Genomic DNA, 22,698 nt, shown 5'->3' on the forward strand with positions numbered 1-22,698 from the left:
TCGCCCTGTTACGGTTATTAAAATCATCAACCTCGTCTTAGTGTGTTAGAATCGCTCCATTGGCAAACGTTTTCTAGGCACACCGCCCAGCCCCAATAATTTATTCTTCGGCATTAACAGGGCACTCCCCAGGATTCAATTTAGCTAATGTGGTGGCAAAATATTTAGAGGTGGAATTAGTGGGTCTGCTCCTTAACCAAGGCGATTAAGAGGAGGTGTTGCAGCCGTTGTGATCTTCTCTATCCATTCCTCCATGATTTTATTTAAAATACCAAATTTCAATTATCTGAAATATTTGCTTTATGATGGTAAAGATTGAAAAATATTGCAAATGTATCCATTCATTCCACACCCTTTGCCATATACTGTACCATCAACAACAGTGCTATATTACTTTTCGATTTTTAGGAAGCTGCAGTTGAACAGATCTTCCCACACATTGAAAGAACACAATGAACAGGGCTTGTTTGGATTTGTTGGCAGCAGCACGTCTTGGCAGGATGTTCATTCCTCTATCAGTATTGTACTTCAAAGCACTTCATCATGTTTAGCATCCACACCTCACAATCAAAGAAATAAGTAGCATAAATGTGTGCTCTACAGTGATTATAAATGATTTGGTCTTACACTCTTTATTCTACCTGGAACCAAAACGGTACTATCTAGAACCAAAAAGAGTTCTTTAGCTGTCCCCATAGGAGAACCCTTTAAATAACCCCTTTTGGTTCCAGGTAGAACCCTTTTGGGTTCCATAAAGAACCCTTTCCACAGAGGGTTCTACATGGAACCCAAAAGAGTTATAGCTGGAATGAAAAAGTGTTCTCCTATGGGTACAGGTGCAGAACCCTTTTGGAACCCTTTTTTCTTAGAGTGCCCTATACTTTGACTGTTGTTTCCCCATCAGACAAAATAAGAGTAAATTCCATAATGTTGTAAGTAACTAATCATCTCCCGCCTTGTAAGTGCCACAGTGAATATCAGCAGAGCCCATTGTGTGATGTGTTCACTGCTGGGGTCCCACTCATCCTCTTTCACTGGCTTGATTCTTTCTAACTATCCTCTTTTAAAACCTCTCTGTAATATTTCCTCTAATGTCAGTCTGAGGTTACATCCCAAATGGCAACCTATTTTCTACATAGTGCACTACTTTTGACCAGAGCCCCAGGGGCCCTATAGGGAATAGGTTGCCATTTGTTAGTAAAGCTGTTGAGGAGTCAAAGGAGCCTTTCAGAAATATTTGCATTTAATCAGCACATCTGGAGGTACAGGAGATGTGGCTTTGTCCACCTGGAGAGTGGCAGAAACACAGAAGAATTACAGAGGAATTGTTCCCATGCAACAATACCACAGCAAAAACACAGCACTATTTCAATCATATGGCAATGGCACATTTTCAAATATTCCCTAATTCTCTGTTTGAAGCAAAATGAGGCCTCACATGGTTAGTTTACAATGCAGGGTGAGAGAGAGATAGATAATTGTTTTTAAGGGTTGTTTATGGTTATGGTTGCCGTTAACAACAGGTTCCAGATAGCTGCACAGATCATCAGTCCCCAGACCTCTCTCGGAGCTGTCACTTCTACATCACAAAGTCATGTTGATTCTGATGTTTATTCAAACGACTCGACCTGTGACCGCTTTTGCTACCTTGTAAAACCTTCGGAGCCATCGGCAAAGACTAACCTGCCACACCTCATTTGCCTATAGCTTTGTGAACATGGGGAGAGAAAACACATTCACACACACACACTCCACTGCCGAAAACAAAGTTGCAAAATCCAAAGTGATGCTTCATCAAACAGCCTGGGAGGAGGGGGGTTGACTGACGGGTGGTGGAGGGGACAGGCAGGTGTAGACCGATGGTGCTACTAAATGAGGAAAGCCACTTAATCTTAAAATCATTTATTTTACTACAAAAGCTTGTTTTCCTGGATCATCCGAGTAGCCTAATCTTAGCCTTTGATTTCTGGCAGTGCCGCCACGCTAACACCCAGCCCAGGCTGACAGTCGGGAACCAGGGATTACTGTAGATTGTCATACACATGGTGTTTGGAACCAACCGACGGCCTGTGTTTCTGTAGACACCCCTGGGCTGGATGGATGCAGTAGGTTTTTCCCTGTGATACCAGGGGGCACTTAGCCTGCACTCAATAAACAAAACTACTTCTCCACCTGATCACACACCCAGCCTGTGATATTGCTGACCCACCATCATGTGTTGCTAGGATGGGGGGAGGCGGTGGGTTATTTGCAATAGGTAGTGGCTTTACACTGAACAAAAATATAAAATGCAACATGTAAAGTGTTGGTCCCAAGTTTCATGAGCTGAAATAAAAGATCACAGAAATGTTCCAAATGCACAAATGTTGTCCATATCTCAAATTCCAGCACAAACTGTCAGAAACCGTCTCAGGGAAACTCATCTGCGTGCTCGTTGTACTCGCCAGGGTCTTGACCTGACTGCAGTTCTGCGTTGTAACCGACTTCAGTGGGCAAATGCTCACCTTCGATGGTCACTGGCACGCTGGAGAAGTGTGCTCTTCACGGATGAATCCCAGTTTCAACTGTACCGGGCAGATGTCAACGTTATGAACAGAGTGCCCCATGGTGGGGGTGGGGTTATGGTATGGGCAGGTATAAGCTACGGACAACAAACACAATTGCATTTTATCAATGGCAATTTGAATGCACAGAGATAGCATGACGAAATCCTGAGGCCCATTGTCGTGCCATTCATTCGTCGCCATCACATCATGTTTCAGCATGATAATGGACAGCCCCATGTCTCCTTGTCACATAATTCCTGGAAGCTGCAAATGTCCTAGTTCTTCCATGGCCTGTATACTCACCAGACATTTCACCCATTGAGCATGTTTGGGATGCTCTGGATTGACAACATTCCACAGGCCACAATCAACAGCCTGATCAACTCTATGCGAAGGAGATATGTGAGGCAAAGGATGGTCACACCAGATACTGACTGGTTTTCTGATCCACACCATAACCTTTTTTAAGGTACACTACATAACCAAAAGTATGTGGATACCTGCTCGTCGAACATCTCATTACAAAATCATGGGCATTAAAATGGAGTTGGTCCCCCATTTGCTGCTATAACAGCCTCAACTCTTCCGGGAAGGCTTTCCACTAGATGTTGGAATATTGCTGCGGGGACTTGCTTCCATTCAGCCACTAACATTAGTGAGGTTGGGCACTGATGTTGGGCGATTAGGCCTGGCTCGCAGTCAGCGTTACAATTCATCCCAAAGGTGTTGAGTTGAAGTCAGGGCTCTGTGCAGGCTAATCAAGTTCTTCCACACCTATCTCGCCAAATCCAGATATTCGTCTGTCGGACTGGCAGATGGTGAAGCGTGATTCATCACTCCAGAGAACTCGTTTCTACTGCTCCATAGTCCAATGGCGGTGAGCTTTCCACCACTCCAACCAATGCTTGGTATTGCCCATGGTGATCTTAGGCTTGTGTGCGGCTGCTCGGCCATGGAAACCCATTTCATGAAGCGCCTGACGAACAGTTCTTGTGCTGACGTTGCTTCCAGAGGCAGTTTGGAACTCGGTAGTGAGTGCTACAGACGATTCTTATGCGCTACGCACTTGTTGCTCCTAGACATTTCCACTTCACAATAACAGTGCTTACAGTTGACCGGGGCAGCTCTAGCAGGTCAAAAATTGGACGAACTGACTTGTTGGAAAGGTGGCATCCTATAACGGTGCCACAGTGAAAGTCATTGAGCTCTTCAGTAAGGCCATTCTACAGCCAATGTTTGTCTATGGGGATTGCATGGCTGTGTGCTCGATTTTATACACCTGCCAGCAACAGGTGTGGCTGAAATAGCCAAATCCACTAATTTGAAGGGGTGTCCGCATACGTTTGTGTATATATTGTATCTGTGACCAACAGATCCATATCTGTATTGCCAGTCATGTGAAATCTATAGAATACAGCCTAATGAATTCATTTAAATTGACTGATTTCCTTATATGAAGTGTAAGTCAGTAAAATCTTTGAAATTGTTTCATGTTGCATTTATATATTTGTTCAGTGTAGTTGACAATATTTTAGATGGACTGTGGTTTTAGAGGGAGTTTGGGATGGAATTTGGAGTGTATGTGTAAGTGCGTGCGTGTGTGTAGGGCCGTAACTACATATGAGGACACTGAAAAAGAAAATATAATAATCAAAATATATATTTTGTACACAATAAAATAAAATAAATGACTGGTCAACTAAATATTGCTCCCAGCATTGTTCAAATCTCAGAACACTCATATTCTTATTCTTGAGCTTTCGCCTGCCTTTTTTGCGAACAAGTGGAAACATGAAAAGTGGTTTGTTCATTATGTTCACCTGCGTCACAAGGCCCTCTCATGGCACAGCCCGAGGGGTTGAAACATGAGGCAATTTTAAAACCGTCCTGCGACTCCTGTTGTGTCTACAGACATCCCCCAAACAAACAAAAAATAATAGTTTATAGAAAGTATTCAGACCCCTTGACTTTTTCCACATTATGTTACGTTACAGCCTTATTCTAAAATTGATTCAATTGTTGTTTTTTCTCATCAATCTACACACAATACCCCATAATGACAAATCAAAAACAGGTTTTTATTCATTTTTCCAAATGTATATAAAAAAAGATCACATTTACATAAGTACTTACTGTAGCACCTTTGGTAGCGATTACAGCCTCGAGTCTTCTTGGGTATGAAGCTACAAGCTTGGCGCAACTGTATTTGGGGAGCTTCTCCAGTTCTTCTCTGCAGATCCTCTCAAGCTCTTTCAGGTTGGATGGGGAGCATCGCTGCACAGCTATTTTCAGGTCTCTCCAGAGATGTTCGATCGGGTTCAAGTCCGGGCTCTGGCTGGGTCACTCAAGGACATTCAGAGACTTGTCCTGAAGCCTTTCCTGCGTGGTCTTGGGTGTGTGCTAAGGGTTGTTGACCTGTTGGAAGGTGAACCTTCAACTCAGTCTGAGGTCCTGAGCACTCTGCAGCAGGTTTTCATCAAGGATCTCTCTGTACTTTGCTCTGTTCATCTTTCCCTCGATCCTGACAAGTCTCCCAGTCCCTGCTGCTGAAAAACATCCCCACAGCATGATGCTGTCACCACCATGCTTTACCAAATTGACGGTGGCAGGTTTTCTCCAGATGTGACACTAGGCATTCAGGCCAAAGAGTTTAATCTGGGTTTCATCAGACCAGAGAATCTTGTTTGTCATGGCCAGGGCTCTTTACAGAAGGTGCCTTTTGGCAAACTCCAAGCGGGCAGTAATGTGCCTTTTATTGAGCAGTGGCTTCCGTCTGGCCACTCTTCCATAAAGGCCTGATTGGTGGAGTGCTGCAGAGATTGTTGTCCTTATGGAAGGTTCTCCCATCTCCACAGGAGAACTCTGGCGCTCTGTCAGAGTGATCATCGGGTTCTTGGTCACCTCCCTGACCAACGCCCTTCTCCCCCGATTGCTCAGTTTGGCCCGGGCGGCCAGCTCTAGGAAGAGCCTTGTTGGTTCCCAACTTCTTCCATTTAAGAATGCTGGAGGCCACTGTTCTTGGGGACCTTCAATGCTGCAGACATTTTTTTCTACCCTGCCCCAGATCTGTGCCTCGACACAATCCTGTCACGGAGTTCCACAGACAGTTCCTTCGACCTCATGGCTTGGTTTTTGCTCTGACATGCACTGTACTGTCAACTGTGGGACCTTATATAGACAGGTGTGTGTCTTTCCAAATCATGTCCAATCATCAATTGAATTTACCACAGGTGGACTCCAATCAAGTTGAAGAAACATCTCAAGGATGATCAATGGAAAAAGGATGCACCTGAACTAAATTTTGGTCTGGGGTCTGGGTTTTTAAAAACCTGTTTTCACTTTGTCATTATGGGGTATTGTATGTAGATTGATGATGGGAAAAAATAATTTAATCAATTTTAGAATAAGGCTGTAACGTAACAAAATGTGGAAAAAGGGAAGGGGTCTGAAAACTTTCCGAATGCACTGTGTCAGTCAGTTAGGTGGCAAGCAGCCGGCCGTGACTTCTATTGCAGTAACGTGGAAGGGCTCTGGCTAGTATTACTTAGCCAGCTAGAAGGATGAAGTAAGAAGCTAAAGTTAAACAGAGCCTACCTCAGCAGATGCAAAAACAGGCTACTAAGTTCTCTTTGCTTTACAGAGAGTAGGCTACTGAGACAGACAGTGATGTGGTGCTCAGTGGTGAGGCTGAGGCAGGCTGCAATGCATGCAGGAGGAAGGAGAGTAGACAGAGAGAAAGAGGAAGCAAGAGAGATGTTAGTACAGTGGTTCCCAAACTTGGGTTCGGGCCCATGTGGGGTCCCCTGAGAGAATCTGTACAAATCTTATCAAACAACTTAGGAACTTAAAAAAGAGAAGATATATTTCACTATGAACATCTCCAGATGGCCTACCTTCCCTATAGGTCTACATGAAAGTACAATCAAAATGCAAAAAATACAGTTCTAAGAATATCATACATTTTAATTTATATCAGTGGTTGTTCGTCTTTTCTCGATCGCCCACTGGAGTTTATAGTTTACCCATTACCCCCTTTTTCTAACTACTACATCACTGATATTAATGGGGAATTGTAAGCAATATTCTAATAATTCATGTGAATGTGATGGGAGAGGCTATACCGCCTGCCTGGTGCCCAAATTGATAACGTATGTCGCGCAGCTGATAGTCGAGTTTGGAGATGAATGGATTCAGTTCAGTAATCCTGATGAGCCCTTCCCAGCTAGTTAGTTTATGCTGGCTAGCTGGCAACAACAGCAGGATGGCAAAGTTAAAACTGGTTAAATAAAGTGATGTTTATTTAATTGGGCGAGGGAGAAATAACTTTTAGCAAGAGCAATTAGGTTTAAGTACCTTGCTTCAGGGCACGTTGAAAATTGTTTCACCTAGTCGGCTCTGGGATTTGAAAGAGTGACCTTTTGGTTACTGACCCAACGCTCTTAACCGCTAGCCTATCTGCCGCCCCAGTTGTAGTATTGGTCACAGTCTGGATGTCCCCGTGACATGCCACATAACTAACGTAACGACAAGCCAGTGCGAGGTGCTTGCCGACGTGAGATTTGCTTCCCACTGTGCAGCTGTAGGCTATGACATGTCACCAGCTGTAGCTAACGCCAATTTAACATTAACATTAGCGAGAGCAACAATTTAGTAAATATTTTCTTAACGCTATTTCTTGAACTGCATTGTTGGTTAAGGGCTTGTAAGTAAGCATTTCACGGTAAGGTCTACACCTGTTGTATTCGGCGCATGTGACAAATAAAATGGGATTTGATTTGATTTGAATTGCACTGTACAGCCTTACCTATGGATTTTGGTTCCATGAAATGGGGCATCAGCCTATTCGGCGACAGCCAGAGGCTACAATTCTGAAGAGTTCATTTTGAGTAGGATAGCAGCCTACACGAGCAATAACTTGTAATATTGGTAGTAACCATCTGGATGTCACCGTGATACAGTCTACTCAGATAACATTTTATATGTCACATGCTTCGTAAACAACAGGTGCAGGCTAACTGCTAAGGCTAAGGCTTACCATCGGGCCCTTCCCAAAAAAGCAGACATTACTCCTCAATGGGTAGGTTTTGCTTCGCAAGCTGGCAACACAACCACACTTGGCACAGTGTCCTTCACTCCCACTTGCTGTGCAGTAAGGGGGAAGTAGCTAGATAGTGTAGCCAATATCAGGCATGGGTGACAACTAAAGCACACTTATTGTAGTGATTTTCATAGAAAATCAAATCAAATTTTATTGGTCACATACACATGGTTAGCAGATGTTATTGCGAGTGCTTGTGCTTCTAGTTCCGACAGTGCAGCAATATCTAACATGTAATCTAACAATTCCACAACAACTACCTAATACACACACATCTAAGTAAAGGAATGGAATAAGAGTATTTACGTACATTTATAAAAAATTAAATTAAAATAAAAAAGGATTTCACCTTTATTTAACCAGGTAGGCCAGTTGAGAACAAGTTCTCATTTACAACTGCGACCTGGCCAAGATAAAGCAAAGCAGTGTGACACAAACAACAACACAGAGTTACACATGGAATAAACAAACATACAGTCAATAGCACAATAGAAAAAGCCTATGTATAGTGTGTGCAAATGAGGTAAGATAAGGGAGGTAAGGAAATAAATTGGCCATAGTGGCGAAATAATTACAATTTAGCAATTAAACACTGGAGTGATAGATGTGCAGAAGATGAATGTGCAAGTAGGGATACTGGGGTGCAAAGGAGCAAAAAAAGAAATAACAGTATGGGGAGGAGGTAGTTGGATGGGCTATTTACAGACGGGCTATGTGCAGGTTGCAGTGATCTGTTAGCTGCTCTGACAGCTGGTGCTTAAAGTTAGAGAGGGAGATATGAGTCTCCAGCTTCAGTGATTTTTGCAATTCATTCCAGTCATTGGCAGCAGAGAACTGGAAGGAAAGGCGGTAGGAATTGGTAGGAATTGGCATTGGGGGTGACCAGTGAAATATACCTGCTGGAGCACGTGCTACGGGTGGGTACTGCTATGGTGACCAGTGAGCTGAGATAAGGCGGGGCTTTACCTAGCAAAGTCTTATAGATGACCTGGAGCCAGTGGGTTTGGCGACGAATATGAAGCGAGGGCCAGCCAACGAGAGCATACAGGTCGCAGTGGTGGGTAGTATATGGGGCTTTGGTGACAAAACTGATGGCACTGTGATAGACTGCATCCAATTTGCTGAGTAGAGTGTTGGAGGCTATTTTGTAAATGACATCGCTGAAGTCAAGGATCGGTAGGATAGTCAGTTTTACAAGGGTATGTTTGGCAGCATGAGTGAAGGATGCTTTGTTGTGAAATAGGAAGCCGATTCTAGATTTAATTTTGGATTGGAGATGCTTAATGTGAGTCTGGAAGGAGAGTTTACAGTCTAACCAGGCACCTAGGTATTTGTAGTTGTCCACATATTCAGAGTAGTGATGCTGGACGGGCGGGCAGGTGCAGGCAGTGATCGGTTGAAGAGCATGCATTTAGTTTTACTTGCATTTAAGAGCAGTTGGAGGCCACGGAAGGAGAGTTGTATGGCTTTGAAGCTCGTCTGGAGGTTAGTTAACACAGTGTCCAAAGAAGGGCCAGAAGTATACAGAATGGTGTCGTCTGCATAGAGGTGGATCAGAAAATCACCAGCAGCAAGAGCGACATCATTGATGTATACAGAGAAAAGAGTCGGCCCGAGAATTGAACCCTTTGGCACCCCCATAGAGACTGCCTGAGGTCTGGACAACAGGCCGTCCGATTTGACACACTGAACTCTGTCTGAGAAGTAGTTGGTGAACCAGGCGAGGCTGTCATTTGAGAAAGCAAGGCTGTTGAGTCTGCCGATAAGAATGTGGTGATTGACAGAGTCGAAAGCCTTGGCCAGGTCAATGAATACAGCTGCATAGTATTGTCTCTTATCGATGGCGGTTATGATATTGTTTAGGACCTTGAGCGTGGCTGAGGTGCACCCATGACCAGCTCGGAAACCAGATTGCATAGCGGAGAAGGTACGGTGGGATTTGAAATGGTCGGTGATCTGTTTGTTAACTTGGCTTTTGAAGACCTTACAAAGGCAGGGTAGGACAGATATAGGTCTGTAACAGTTTGGGTCTAAAGTGTCTCCCCCTTTGAAGAGGGGGATGACCGCGGCAGCTTTCCAATCTTTGGGGATCTCAGACGATACGAAAGAGAGTGTCACGATCGTCATAATAACATTCAGACCAAAGCACAGCGTGAAATCGGTTCGACATTTTATTAGAAGTGAACCGCACAAAAAACAAAAAAGAGCAAACGACACGTGAAGCTATGGAGTGCTCACAGGCAACTACACATAAACAAGATCCCACAAAAACCAGTGGGGAAATGGCTGCCTAAATATGATCCCCAATCAGAGACAACGCTAAACAGCTGCCTCTGATTGGGAACCATACCAGGCCAACATAGAAATAAAACAACCTAGATTACCCACCCTAGTCACACCCCGACCTAACCAAAATAGAAAGAAAAAAAAAGGCTCTCTATGGTCAGGGCGTGACAGAGAGGTTGAACAGGCTAGTAATAGGCGTTGCAACAATTGCATAAATATATGGATGAGCAATGACAAAGTGGCATAGGCAAGATGCAATAGATGGTATAAAATACAGTATATGCAAATGAGATGAATAATGCAAAATATGTAAACATTATTAAAGTGGCATTATTAAAGTGACTAGTGATCCATTTATTAAAGCGACCAGTGATTTCAAGTCTGTATGTAGGCAGCAGCCTCTCTGTGTTAGTGATGGCTGTTTAACAGTCTGATGGCCTTGAGATAGAAGCTGTTTTTCAGTCTCTTGGTCCCAGCTTTGATGCACCTGTACTGACCTCGCGTTCTGGATGGTAGCTGTTAGGAATTTTGTGAATAATAACTAAAACAATTTCTAGATTTAGATAAAAACTATAACTAATTGAACTCTGCACGCCTAGTGAAAGAGATTTGTGCTGTGGGTTATTAAGTAAGCAAAAAGGGTCGTTAAACTATGGTTGAACTGACCCAACTTAGCCCTGAGATGTTTAGATAAGGCAGTGAGTAACTTTTTAGGTCTTCCATTATCTTGAGTTGTCTGCTAAAGTGGTAATAAATTATAGTGAGCCTTCAGGAGAATAAATTATATTGTGTGTCGTGTGTGTGCGCTGGGGAGTTGGAATGAACTTTTGAACCTGTTTTATATTGGTCAAGAGGAGGAGATTTATTCTGTAAACCAATGACGTCATATCTTGTATAAAAACTGTTTGTTTATGGTTGAATGGGAGCGTGCTCCGAGAATAAATACTATTATCTAATTTTAATAAGACTGTATCCTGTCTATTTTATGTTAATAAGTATCTTACAAATTCTTATAAATAGACAGATTGATTTTAATTAATGAGTACATAGAGGAATTATTTAATTCCCTTAACATAGCGGGGTGAACAGGCAGTGGCTCGGTGGGTTGTTGTCCTTGATGATCTTTTTGGCCTTCCTGTGACATCAGGTGCTGTAGGTGTGCTGGAGGGCAGGTAGTTTGCTCCCGGTGATGCGTTGTGCAGACCTCACTACCCTCTGGAGAGCCTTGCAGTTGCGGGCGGTGCAGTTTCCATACCAGGTGGTGATACAGCCTGACAGGATGTTGTCAATTGTGCATCTGTAAAAGTTTGTGAGGGTTTTAGATGACAAGCCATATTTCTTCAGCCTCCTGAGGTTGAAGAGGTGCTGTTGCGCCTTCACCACACTGTCTGTGTGAGTGGACCATTTCAATTTCCACCTTCTACACCGCTGTCCTGTCGATGTGGATAGGGGGGTCACCCTCTGCTGTTTCCTGAAGTCCACGATCATCTCCTTTGTTTTGTTGACGTTGAGTGAGAGGTTGTTTTGCTGACACCACACTCCGAGTTCCCTCACCTCCTCCCTGTAGGCTGTCTCGTAATTGTTGGTAATCAAGCCTACTACTGTTGTGTCGTCTGCACAACAGACGACACAACAGTTGGAGGCGTGCATGGCCAAGCAGTCATGGGTGAACAGGGAGTACAGGAGGGGGCTGAGCACGCACCCTTTTGGGGCCCCAGTGTTGAGGATCAGCGAAGTGGAGATGTTGTTTCGTACCTTCACCTCTCAGGAAGTCAGGAAGTCAGTCAGGAAGTCCAGGACCCAATTCCACAGGGCGGGGTTGAGACCCAGGGCCTCAAGCTTAATGATGAGCTTGGAGGGTACTATGGTGTTGAATGCTGAGCTATAGTCAGTGAACAACATTCTTACATAGGTATTCCTCTTGTCCAGATGGGATAGGGCAGTGTGCATTGTTATGGCGATTGCATCGTTTGTGGACCTATTGGGGCGGTAAGCACATTTAAGTGGGTCTAGGGTGACAGGTAAGGTGGAGGTGATATGATCCTTGACTAGCCTCTCAAAGCACTTCATAATGACAGAAGTGAGTGCTACGTGGCGATAGTCATTTAGTTCAGTTACCTTTGCCTTCTTGGGTACAGGAACAATGGTGGTGGTCATCTTGAAGCGTTGGGGACAGCAGACTGGGATAGGGAGAGATTGAATATATCTGTAAACACACCAGCCAGCTGGTCTGTGCATGCTCTGAGTACGCGGCTAGGGATGCCGTCAAGGCCGGTATGAATAAAAGTCCCAACTTCGGCAGAGAAGTTTCAAATTCTAACTCAAGTTTCTAGCCACAAACATAAACTAGCTGGAAAGGGTGCATCAGGACAACTGACTGAACTGACTGAACCGAATCCATTGGTCTCAATTCTATTCTCGCTGTGCGACGTACGTCATCAATTTGGGCACCAGGCATGTCCGTATAGCCTCCGTGTGCTCCATTGATGCCTGTTTGTGTGGAGCTTGATTAATAATGCCTAGGAATACAAACGTGAACGCTATGTAATTTGAGAACATAGATATTATGTAAAGAGTTTTTGATTTTATGCAAAACATCATTACAACTGACTGAACATTCGCTGATGCTATGTGGCAGTGTGAATCATTTATCATATTTTCCCGCTTTCAGGGGTATGCAATAACAATTGTATAGCTAATAGGCTATGTGTTTGTAGATCAACTGAGGTGAATGAACCTACAGCAGCCAAGGTGATAATGGCTGGGGTCATTTTTTGCTGTTCTCCAAATAGCATTTTCTAAACTGTTTTAGTTGTATAGAAATGCAGTAAATGAGCTACAACTTTCAAAAAATACCCTGCCCCCTTCCGGACCTCATTAAAACTCAAACCCTTGTTACGGCCCCGTGTGTGTGTGTGTGTGTGTGTGTGTGTGTGTGTGTGTGTGTGTGTGTGTGTGTGTGTGTGTGTGTGTGTGTGTGTGTGTGTGTGTGTGTGTGTGTGTGTGTGTGTGTGTGTGTGTGTGTGTGTGTGTGTGTGTGTGTGTGTGTGTGCGTCTGCATGAGCCATGTGTACGTGTGTGTGCCACTGGGGGCTCTTTCCTCAGTTCTTTCAAATAAACGCTGACCAGTGTGTTGCCGTCCTTCCTTCCTTGTCATTCCAGGTATGCCCCTCAGTCTGGACTGTAAGGCCTTCTTCGGCTACAGCGGGGAGTCCAGACCTATCATCTACTGGATGAAAGGGGAGAAGTTTGTGGAGGAGCTGGCAGGTCACATTAAAGAAAGTGAAGTCAGGTACTGTATCTATCACTGCAAACTTTTCCTGTTTTTATTTTTCTGATGGTGGATGTTTGTAGTTTCTGCTTACATACAGATACTAGAGTGGATGTGACTGTGTTACTTGTAGGAAGAAAAAAAAACATCCTCCCCAATATTATCCTCTTTAGGTCTGTGGAGTAATGTCTTGTGGGTGTGAAACATCATCAGGAGTCATTAGGAGTGTGATGTGCCAGCGGCCACATCCTGTGCTGTCCAGTGTGAGGTATTAACTATGACTGACAGCTTATAATACCTCCATCGGCAGGGGGGATTTCTGCTTCAATATCAGCCCCAGGATTTGTACTACAGTCTGAAGGGGCAGAAGCAAAATCTTCACTCGTACAATGAGAAGTCATGTAACATGAATTTAACGAAAGCAGACTGCTACTATTGAAAGTGGTAAGAGTGAGAGCTCCTCCTCTTGTTGGAAACGTTGATCTCCACAAAGAGAAGGAAGCTAGTAATTACCACATGAAGCTGTCATGTAAATTGAACCAATACTATTAAATGACAAGTAAAAGTCTCTCACCTCCCCAGCCTGGAGTAGCGAGAAGCATTTCAGAGTCATAAAGTACACAATGGATTTCAAAACAACTGAACTGACTCCTCCACACCAGAGCCCACCTCTGCAATTAGACATCTGCTATCTAACGTTACTCCTGGCTCCCGCTCCTATCAAAATCCAGTGTCTTCTCCCTGGACTGGCTAGGAACAATGCCTGTAACTGCCACCACATCCCAGCACACACGACCAAAACAAAACCAACCCATTTTTCTCTCTTACTAACCAAACGAGGCTGGATGTCTACAGCTGTACAGACGAGAGCGGGAAGATACTGAAATGAATTATGAAAAGCAGATTAAAGCACTTGAATGGTCAAAGGGGGTTGAGACAGAGGAGATACAGTGAAGAGTTATTATTTGTTGACAGGCAGACTGTAATTTTCTGTCTGCCTCAATATTGGTGAACGGCCAAGAATTATGACTAAGAAGGGAGAGTAGAAAAGTCTGCTTATTTAAGAGGGTCTAATAACCCTAAGAACAAAGGCTGTGCCAGTTTTCAGGATAAATATTCATACAAAGAAGTCCAGGTCAGGTTAGTACAGTAAAATCCTCTGACCCAGTTTCTTTCAGCGCTCCTGGTGTACTAATGCAATCTGAGACAGAGGGAGAGAGAGAGGGTGTGCATGTGTGTGTTTAGTGTGTGCGTGCGCGCATGCACGTGTGTCTCTGTCTGTCTTTGTCTGCACGTGTGTGCCTGTGTGCTCGTGAGTGTCTGTGAGGATGTGCGTAAACGTATGCGTGTGTCCGACTGTGAATATTCTGGAGAGTTTTAGCAAGTGGCTCATCATTCAGAATGACCTCTCACACTACACAAATCGCCTGTCAGAGCCGAGCATCACATCAGTCGTTCCCACTGACACTGCAAAGAGCTGCTCTGTATTTTGGGGTGGAGGAGTTGAAGTGCTCCTGTGGGGGAAGAGTTTTTTTTATGCCGCAGACTGACCATGTCTCCTCTGCTCCGGTTTTGTTTTCCTCCAGCCAAGCGGAGGAACACTGCCAGGCAGCAGGCTCACTAACACCCCCACTAATTACACCATCGCCTCCTTTCCACCACTAGAAGCGCGTCCTCCTTCCTAACATAGATGTACAGGTTCGGATGCCGCAGTGTCGCCCACATGGCCCCTGTCCCTCACTCCCCCATCCCTCCCTCACTCCCCCGTACCTCCCTCCTCCCTGAGCCATGACAGCTCAGCCCCCGCACTGCACTGCCGAGACACATCAATCTGCTGGCAATGGGCCATGGATTTGGCCCGAGACGGGGATTACCACGAATAACCCCCGTTCGCCATCCTGCGGACCGGCAGCACCACAAGTCAATCCAGGCCTGACAGACCCTCCAACCTCCCCTCCGCACAGCAAGCAAGTTGCCCACAGAACGCTCCATCAGCCAGGCCTGGGCTGTCAGGCCGCCAGCCTCCCAGCTCTCCCCTGGATAAACATACAAGGCCACGTGACACAGGCCATCCCAGGCTGCGAGATGAGGCTAGAAAGGGTGAGGGGTGGGAGGGTAAAGCATAAGGATACGCACATACATACATACATACATACATACATACATACATACATACATACATACATACATACATACATACATACACACATACATACATTTGAAGTCGGAAGTTTACATACACTTAGGTTGGAGTCATTAAAACTTGTTTTTCAACCACTCCACAAATTTCTTGTTAACAAACTATAGTTTTGGCAAGTCGGTTAGGACATCTACTTTGTGCATGACACAAGTAATGGTTCCAACAATTGTTTACAGACAGATTATTTCACTTATATTTCACTGTATCACAATTCCAGTGAGTCAGAAGTTTACATTCACTAAGTTGACTGTGCCTTTAAACAGCTTGGAAAATTCCAGAAAATTATGTCATGGCTTTAGAAGCTTCTGATAGGCTAATTGACATAATTTGAGTCAATTGGAGGTGTACCTGTGGATGTATTTCAAGGCCTACCTTCAATCTCAGTGCCTCTTTGCTTGACATCATGGGAAAATCAAAAGAAATCAGCCAAGACCTCAGGAAAAAAAAATTTGACCTCCGCAAGTCTGGTTCATCCTTGGGAGCAATTTCTAAACGCCTGAATGTACCATGTTCATCTGTACAAACAATAGTACGCAAGTATAAACACCATGGGACCACGCAGTAGTCATACCGCTCAGGAAGGAGACGCATTCTGTCTCCTAGAGATGAACGTACTTTGGTGCGAAAAGTGCAAATCAATCCCAGAACAACAGCAAAGGACCTTGTGAAGATGCTGGAGGAAACAGGTGCACTTCACAAAATAGATGGCATCATGAGGTCGGAAAATTGTGGATATATTTAAGCAACATCTCAAGACATTAGTCAGGAAGTTAAAGCTTGGTCGCAAATGGGTCTTCCAAATGGACAATGATCCCAAGCATACTTCCAAAGTTGTGGCAAAATGGCTTAAGGACAACAAAGTCAAGGTATTGGAGTGGCCATCCCAAAGCCCTGACCTCAATCCAATAGAAAATTTGTGGGCAGAACTGAAAAAGTGTGTGCGAGCAAGGAGGCCTACGAACCTGACTCAGTTACACCAGCTTTGTCAGGAGGAATGGGCCACAATTCACCCAAATTATTGTGGGAAGCTTGTGGAATGCTACCCAAAACTTTTGACCGAAGTTAAACAATTTAAAGGCAATGCTACCAAATACGAATTGAGTGTATGTAAATGTCTGACCCACTGGGAATGTGATGAAAGAAATAAAAGCTGAAATAAATCATTCTCTCTACTATTATTCTGACATTTCACAATCTTAAAATAAAGTGGTGATCCTATCTGACCTATGACAGGGAATTTTTACTAGGATTAAATGTCAGGAATTGTGAAACATTTAAACTCAGTTTATGTGGACACCTGCTTTTCGAACATCTCATTCCAAAATCATGGGCAAAATCATATGGAGTTGGTCCCCCCTTTGCTGCTATAACAGCCTTCTGGGAAGACTTTCCACCAAATGTTGGAACATTGCTGTGGGGACTTACATTCAGCCACAAAAGCATTAGTGAGGTCGGGGGCTGATGTTGGGCGATTAGGCCTGGCTCGCAATTCATCCCAAAGGTGTTCGATGGATTTGAGGTCAGGGCTCTGTGCAGGCCACTCAAGTTCTTATACACCGATCTCGACAAACCATTTCTGTATGGACCTTGCTTTGTGCACAGGAGTATTGTCATGCTAAAACAGGAAAGGGCCTTCCCCAAACTGTTGCCACAAAGTTGAAAGCCCAGAATCGTCTATAATGTCATTGTTTGCTGTAGCGTTAAGATTTACCTTCACTGGAACTAAGGGGCCTAGACCGAACTATGAAAAACAGCCCCAGACCATTATTCCTCCTCCAGCAAACTTTACAGTTGGCACTATGCATTCGGGCAGGTAGCGTTCTCCTGGCATCCGCCAAACCCATATTCATCCATCGGCCTGCCACATGGTGAAGCGTGATTCATCACTCCAGAGAACGCGTTTCCACTGCTCCAATGGTGTGAGCTTTACACCACTCCAGGCGATGCTTGGCATTGTGCATGGTGATCTTTGGCGTGTGTGCACCTGCTCGGCCATGGAAACCCATTTCATAAAGCTCCTGACTAACAGTTCTAGTGCTGACGTTGCTCCCAGAGGCAGTTTGGAACTCGGTAGTGAGTGTTGCAACCGACGACAGATGACTTTTATGTGCTTCAGCACTTGGCGGTCCCGTTCTGTGAGCTTGAGTGGCCTACCACTTCGCGGCTGAGCCGTTACTCCTAGACGTTTTCACTTCACAATAACAGCACTAGTGTGTGTATATGTACACATATACACCGACCGCATGTTCTCTGGCATCTGCATTCTGTGTGTGTGTGTGTGTGTGTGTGTGTGTGTTGGCTCTCCAGCTCCACTCTAATGGCAAAAGTCAACAGCAGGACTCCGGGGCAGAATCTATGCCTAACAAGGATGACCTCAGTGCTGAACTCTTGATAGCTGCATTGTGGAACCAGGGCCTGGCTCTGAAAACAGCCACTATGCGAGATGTATTTCTGTCCCCCACTATCTATCTAAGTAGGATCCTCTATGCTCCGGGCTATGGCACCACCCCTGAGGTCTGTCTCTCTCTCGTCCTCCTCCTCCTCTACACAGGGTGTTAAAGGAGTATCTAGGGGAGAAGGAGGTGGAGCTGTCCCTAACCTTTGATGCGGTGGAGGAGACGGACCTGGGCAACTACACCTGCTTTGTGGAGAACCATATCGGGCGGAGGAGTGGAAGCGCCATCCTGCAGAAGAAAGGTATGCTTGGCCTCAAAACTGCTGCTTCTGCTAAAGCTGCTGCTATGACAGCAACACTTTAGGCTAACAGATTATGGGTAATGTCTCCCTGGGGCGGGGTGCGACGGTGCAGCGTCAGGCCTCAGCGCCATCCCACCTCCCTCGCCATCCCCTCCTGGAGGGGGGTGTCCCGCTGTGTCTCTTCTAATGGGACAGGTGATTAAAGCCACAACTAATGACGACCTTCCTTCTTCTGGTTCTGTCCTTCCAGAGGAGTGGTTAAGTATAGGAGGGTAAACACCCAAGGCTCACTGAGAGACACTGATAGTGTCCCTCTCCCTATCTCTCTATCTCTGTCTTTATCTGCCTTTATATCTCTCTATCTCTGTCTTTATCTGCCTTTCTATCTCTCTTTTCCTATTTTTCTGCATTTCCGTCTCTCTCCCTCTCTCCTCACCCCCTCTCCCTCTCCCTCCCTTCTTCCCTCCCCCTTTTTCTTTCTCTCTGCCCCCTCTTTCTCCCTCCCTCCCTCTCTTTCTCTGATTATGCGTAGGGAGGAGCACAACCTCTGACTCATGCTAAGCAGTTCATTTAGTTCAGATTCAGCCTTAGACTGGTCAGAGGAGACAGGGGGTACCATTGTCACCTAGTATTCGTGCAAGTAACAGGCAATTAGGGGTGAGAGCATTATCTCCGTTTCCCATTTGGGCAGTGACTAATTAAAACCCCATTTCCTCCTGCCAAATTTGTCTAATAATACTGTGTCATTCTATATGTATCATTCAATGAGGGTAAAGGTAAGGAACCTGGCTAAACTTAGATGTATACTTAGAGAAATACATTTAGGAAGCGATTGTGTGCAGATGAATGTTGCTAGGTAGGTAGTGAAAACCATGAGTTCTGAAAGAGCATGAGTTTGCAGACAGCAGACGTTGATCCCCGTTTCTCTTTGTCTTGGAAAGGCAGATATGCTTGAGTCACAGCTTTATAAGTGCATTGTAAACTAGATTTTGGCTGAGAGCAAATGTATGTTTCATAGCCTCAGCACAATGAAAAACTACAACCGTGAATTGTCTGCTTCGTATGCACCAACAAAGTATTGTAGCAGGTCACAAAGGGCAAACTTATTCTAATGGAATCAAATATAATACTTACGTATTTTATGTTACAATATTGCATGAAAGATTAATCCCAAATGCCCTTCTGACCTCCCAAAGAGCTGAGTCATCATCTCAAGGCATTGCTGTGGCTTAAGTGTCTCGTTTCACAAGGAAAACAATTCATTCAAAAATGTATTTCAGACCCTCGAGCACATTCCTATATCCATTAATGAGGAAAACAGCGTAATTTGTACCTATTAACTTTAGATTCGTCGGCATACAGTGTACTGTATAGTTTTGAAAGCCATTCAAATTGAGGAAAATATGTAAACAAATAGCATGTAGGGCAGCACAGACTAGATCAGACAAGGCTGTGTTGGGGGAAAAAATGCATCCAAATATTTGGTCCATAAATATTTAATTCCCCATAAAACATGAGAAATCCTTCCCGCTCCAGTTTTGAAATATTGCTCAGCAAATGAGTGTCCTGAATATTCAGTATTTAAATATTAGTAGGAAGTACAGAACTGTACTATTACTTTGGACGTCAGTTTAGTTCAGGTTTCTCCATGAGAAGGAATGAGTGGTCCTGTGTTCTACACTGTCTGGTCTTGGAGTGAGGCTACAGAGACCTCTACTGGTCACTGCTCACTGGGCTAAACACTAATCATCAAGGCCCATAGAACACATGACAGAACACATGCAACATAATGGAGGAGCACATTATAATCAAGAATAAACATTGAGGGCTCTACTCACAGTATTGATCTGTGTTGTATATGTGTGGGATGTTAGAGTAATGCTTGTAGTGAATGGCAATGGAATCTCCTTCTATTGTTCAACGGCAGCTGAATTGTGGTTTCACAGGGATGACTACAGGGCCCCTGTTCATAAAGCATCTCAGTGTAGGCGCGCTGATCTAGGATCAGTTTTGCCTTTTAGATCATAAATGAATAAGATGACAAGGACAGTGGGAACCTGATCCTATATCAACACTTTTGCTCTGAGATGCTGTATGAATACAGGCCCAGATTGCTGAAGTGCTTTAGCTCAATAGGACATGTATAAGGAAAATGGCACGCCGACCCATCATCCCTCTCTTCTTAAAGGTTTTATGATTTCACAGATGAGTGCGTTCACACACCAACCTACCAAGTACCCCAGTGCTGTGTGTCAGTGACGAGTGGCCCGACAGATAGCGTAATGTCTGACAGATGCAGGATGAGAAATTATGCTGCTATCATCTGGAGTGACTGCAGCTAAGATTTATGGCTCATATTTGGTGAATGGCAGCAGAGCAAACATGAACGATTATAGCTAGTTTTGCACCCCCTCGGCCCCCTTTCATACACACGTACGCACGCACACACCTTCAGTATTGCGTGTGAAAGCACCGAACGAAGAAATGTTCTCACATCTCTGTCTTTCTGCTCTGTTTCTCATGAAGAATATATATATATGACAGTTCAATTCAACTCATTTCAGATGAATGCTTGGTTCTTCATGCAGTATTTCCTCACAGAACACTTGGAAATGACTTAATTTAACCCTATAGGCCCCCAAGAACTGTGAACGTAAGCTTCTGGTGACATTGCAACGAAAACACTATTTAGTAGAAAGATACAGAGGAATTGTGGTAGGGGAAAATGTCTTGAGTAATGTTAGTATGTTGTGGCAGTAAGTGTCTTATTTCTCTGTTTCTCCTCACTCTTCATATCTATCTCTCTCTGTATGTCTATATTTGTTCTCTACCAGACATGTATCATATCTATCGTTCTGTCTCTATCTCCTGTACCAGACATGTACAGGCTAGAGCTGGCTGGTGGACTAGGAGCCATCCTGCTTCTACTGGGCTTCTTCACGGCCATCTACAAGTGCTACAACGTGGAGATCATGCTCTGCTACCGGAGGCACTTTGGGAGTGACGAGACAGAAGACGGTGAGTGTGTGTCACCTGGGGCTGGGCTGGGTGTGTCCTACACGACCAGCTCTGGGCCTATAGCCCACCCAGTGAGATTCTCAGAGCAGGGAAAAGGTCAGTCACAGCTCTCAGCGCCCCCGGAGACTGTAACAAAAGCGGTATTCTCACCGTATTAAGGATTCATTCATGAGAACTAGAGCTGATGCTGCTTATTTTAGTGACACAGAATTACTTACCATTCTGGCCACTTATCCCATAGTTGTCTGTATCCACACTTCTTTGTTTTAGGATTTAAGTTTCACATTTCTATGACATGGTTGTCACTTTCTAGGATAGATCCCCTTGCTATACATTCACAATAGAGACAAACAGCATTTTTGTTGTTAAACAACTATGTCATGTCATACTCATATTCATCTAGAATTCTCATTTGGTAACAGAAAACTGTCTCTTTGTCTTTGTCTCTTCACCCACAGACAACAAGGAGTATGATGCATATTTGTCCTACACCAAAGTGGAGCTGGATTCGATGAACAGGGGCTCCAGTGAAGAGGAGCAGTTTGCTCTGGAGATCCTCCCAGATGTTCTGGAGAAACACTACGGATACAAGCTCTTCATCCCGGACCGGGACCTCATCCCTAGCAGTCACAGCAGTGAGTGATCCCTCCCATCCCTTCGTCCCTCCCTCCACCCCCCCATCTCTGTCCCTCATGGGAGGGATTCTCTATGTGATCTAGGTCTACCTCCATCCTCTCTCTCTCTCTCTCTCCCTTCCTCCCTCTATCCATCCATCCCTCCCTCTATCTCCCCAACTCTGTCCCTAGTGGGAAGGCTTCCACCCACTGCCCAGAATTCATTTGACTGTCAAGAAGAATCAAGACAGACGCACATCTTAATCTCCTTTGCCGTGGCTGTATTTGTTCTGTCATCGCCAATATAAGGGTGGTGTGTGTTGTGGTGTGCTTTGAGGGCCTGCATATATTGTGTTATCTGTCAATGATGGATCTCCCATCTCCACAAGGCAGCTACTGTACCGTTTATTGGTGTTGGCATCTTATTTGGGAGTGTAATTGGTGTAAAATAGTTACATGTATGGTAAAAGCAGCGAGAAAATGTAATTCAGCAACTGTATGTATGGTTTACCAGTACATTACATAAGCTTGATGTACAGTGCATTCGGAAAGTATTCGGACCCCTTGACTTTTCCACATTTTGTTACGTTACAGCCTTATTCTAAAATGTATTAAATCGTTTTTCCCCCTCATTAATCTGCGCACAATACCCCATAATGACATAGCAAAAACAGGTTTTTAGAAATGTTTCCAAATGTATCTATAAAAAATACATAAGTACTCAGTACTTTGTTGAAGCACCGTTGGCAGCAATTACAGCCTCGAGTCTTATTTGGTATGACGCTACATGCTTGGCACACCTGTATTTGTGGAATTTCTCCCATTCTTCTCTGCAGATCCTCTCAAGCTCTGTCAGGTTGGATGGGGAGCGTCGCTGCACAGCTATTTTCAGGTCTCTCCAGAGATGTTCGGTAGGGTTCAAGTCCGGACTCTGGCTGGGCCACTCAAGGACATTCAGAGACTTGTCC

General features: G+C 44.5%; 1 protein-coding gene across 1 annotated transcript in view; it reads left to right on the top strand.

The window, feature by feature from the left end:
- LOC139574054 (X-linked interleukin-1 receptor accessory protein-like 2) overlaps positions 1-22,698 on the top strand; it is a 325,366-nt gene that overhangs the window by 296,540 nt on the left and 6,128 nt on the right. The window contains exons 7-10 of the mRNA XM_071398191.1: positions 13,093-13,222; positions 17,953-18,098; positions 20,976-21,116; positions 21,575-21,751. Of these exons, the coding sequence (XP_071254292.1) occupies positions 13,093-13,222; positions 17,953-18,098; positions 20,976-21,116; positions 21,575-21,751 (594 nt within the window). The remainder of the gene's footprint in view (positions 1-13,092; positions 13,223-17,952; positions 18,099-20,975; positions 21,117-21,574; positions 21,752-22,698) is intronic.

This window comes from Salvelinus alpinus, chromosome 4 (assembly GCF_045679555.1).
Source record: "Salvelinus alpinus chromosome 4, SLU_Salpinus.1, whole genome shotgun sequence".
NCBI lineage: Eukaryota > Metazoa > Chordata > Actinopteri > Salmoniformes > Salmonidae > Salvelinus > Salvelinus alpinus.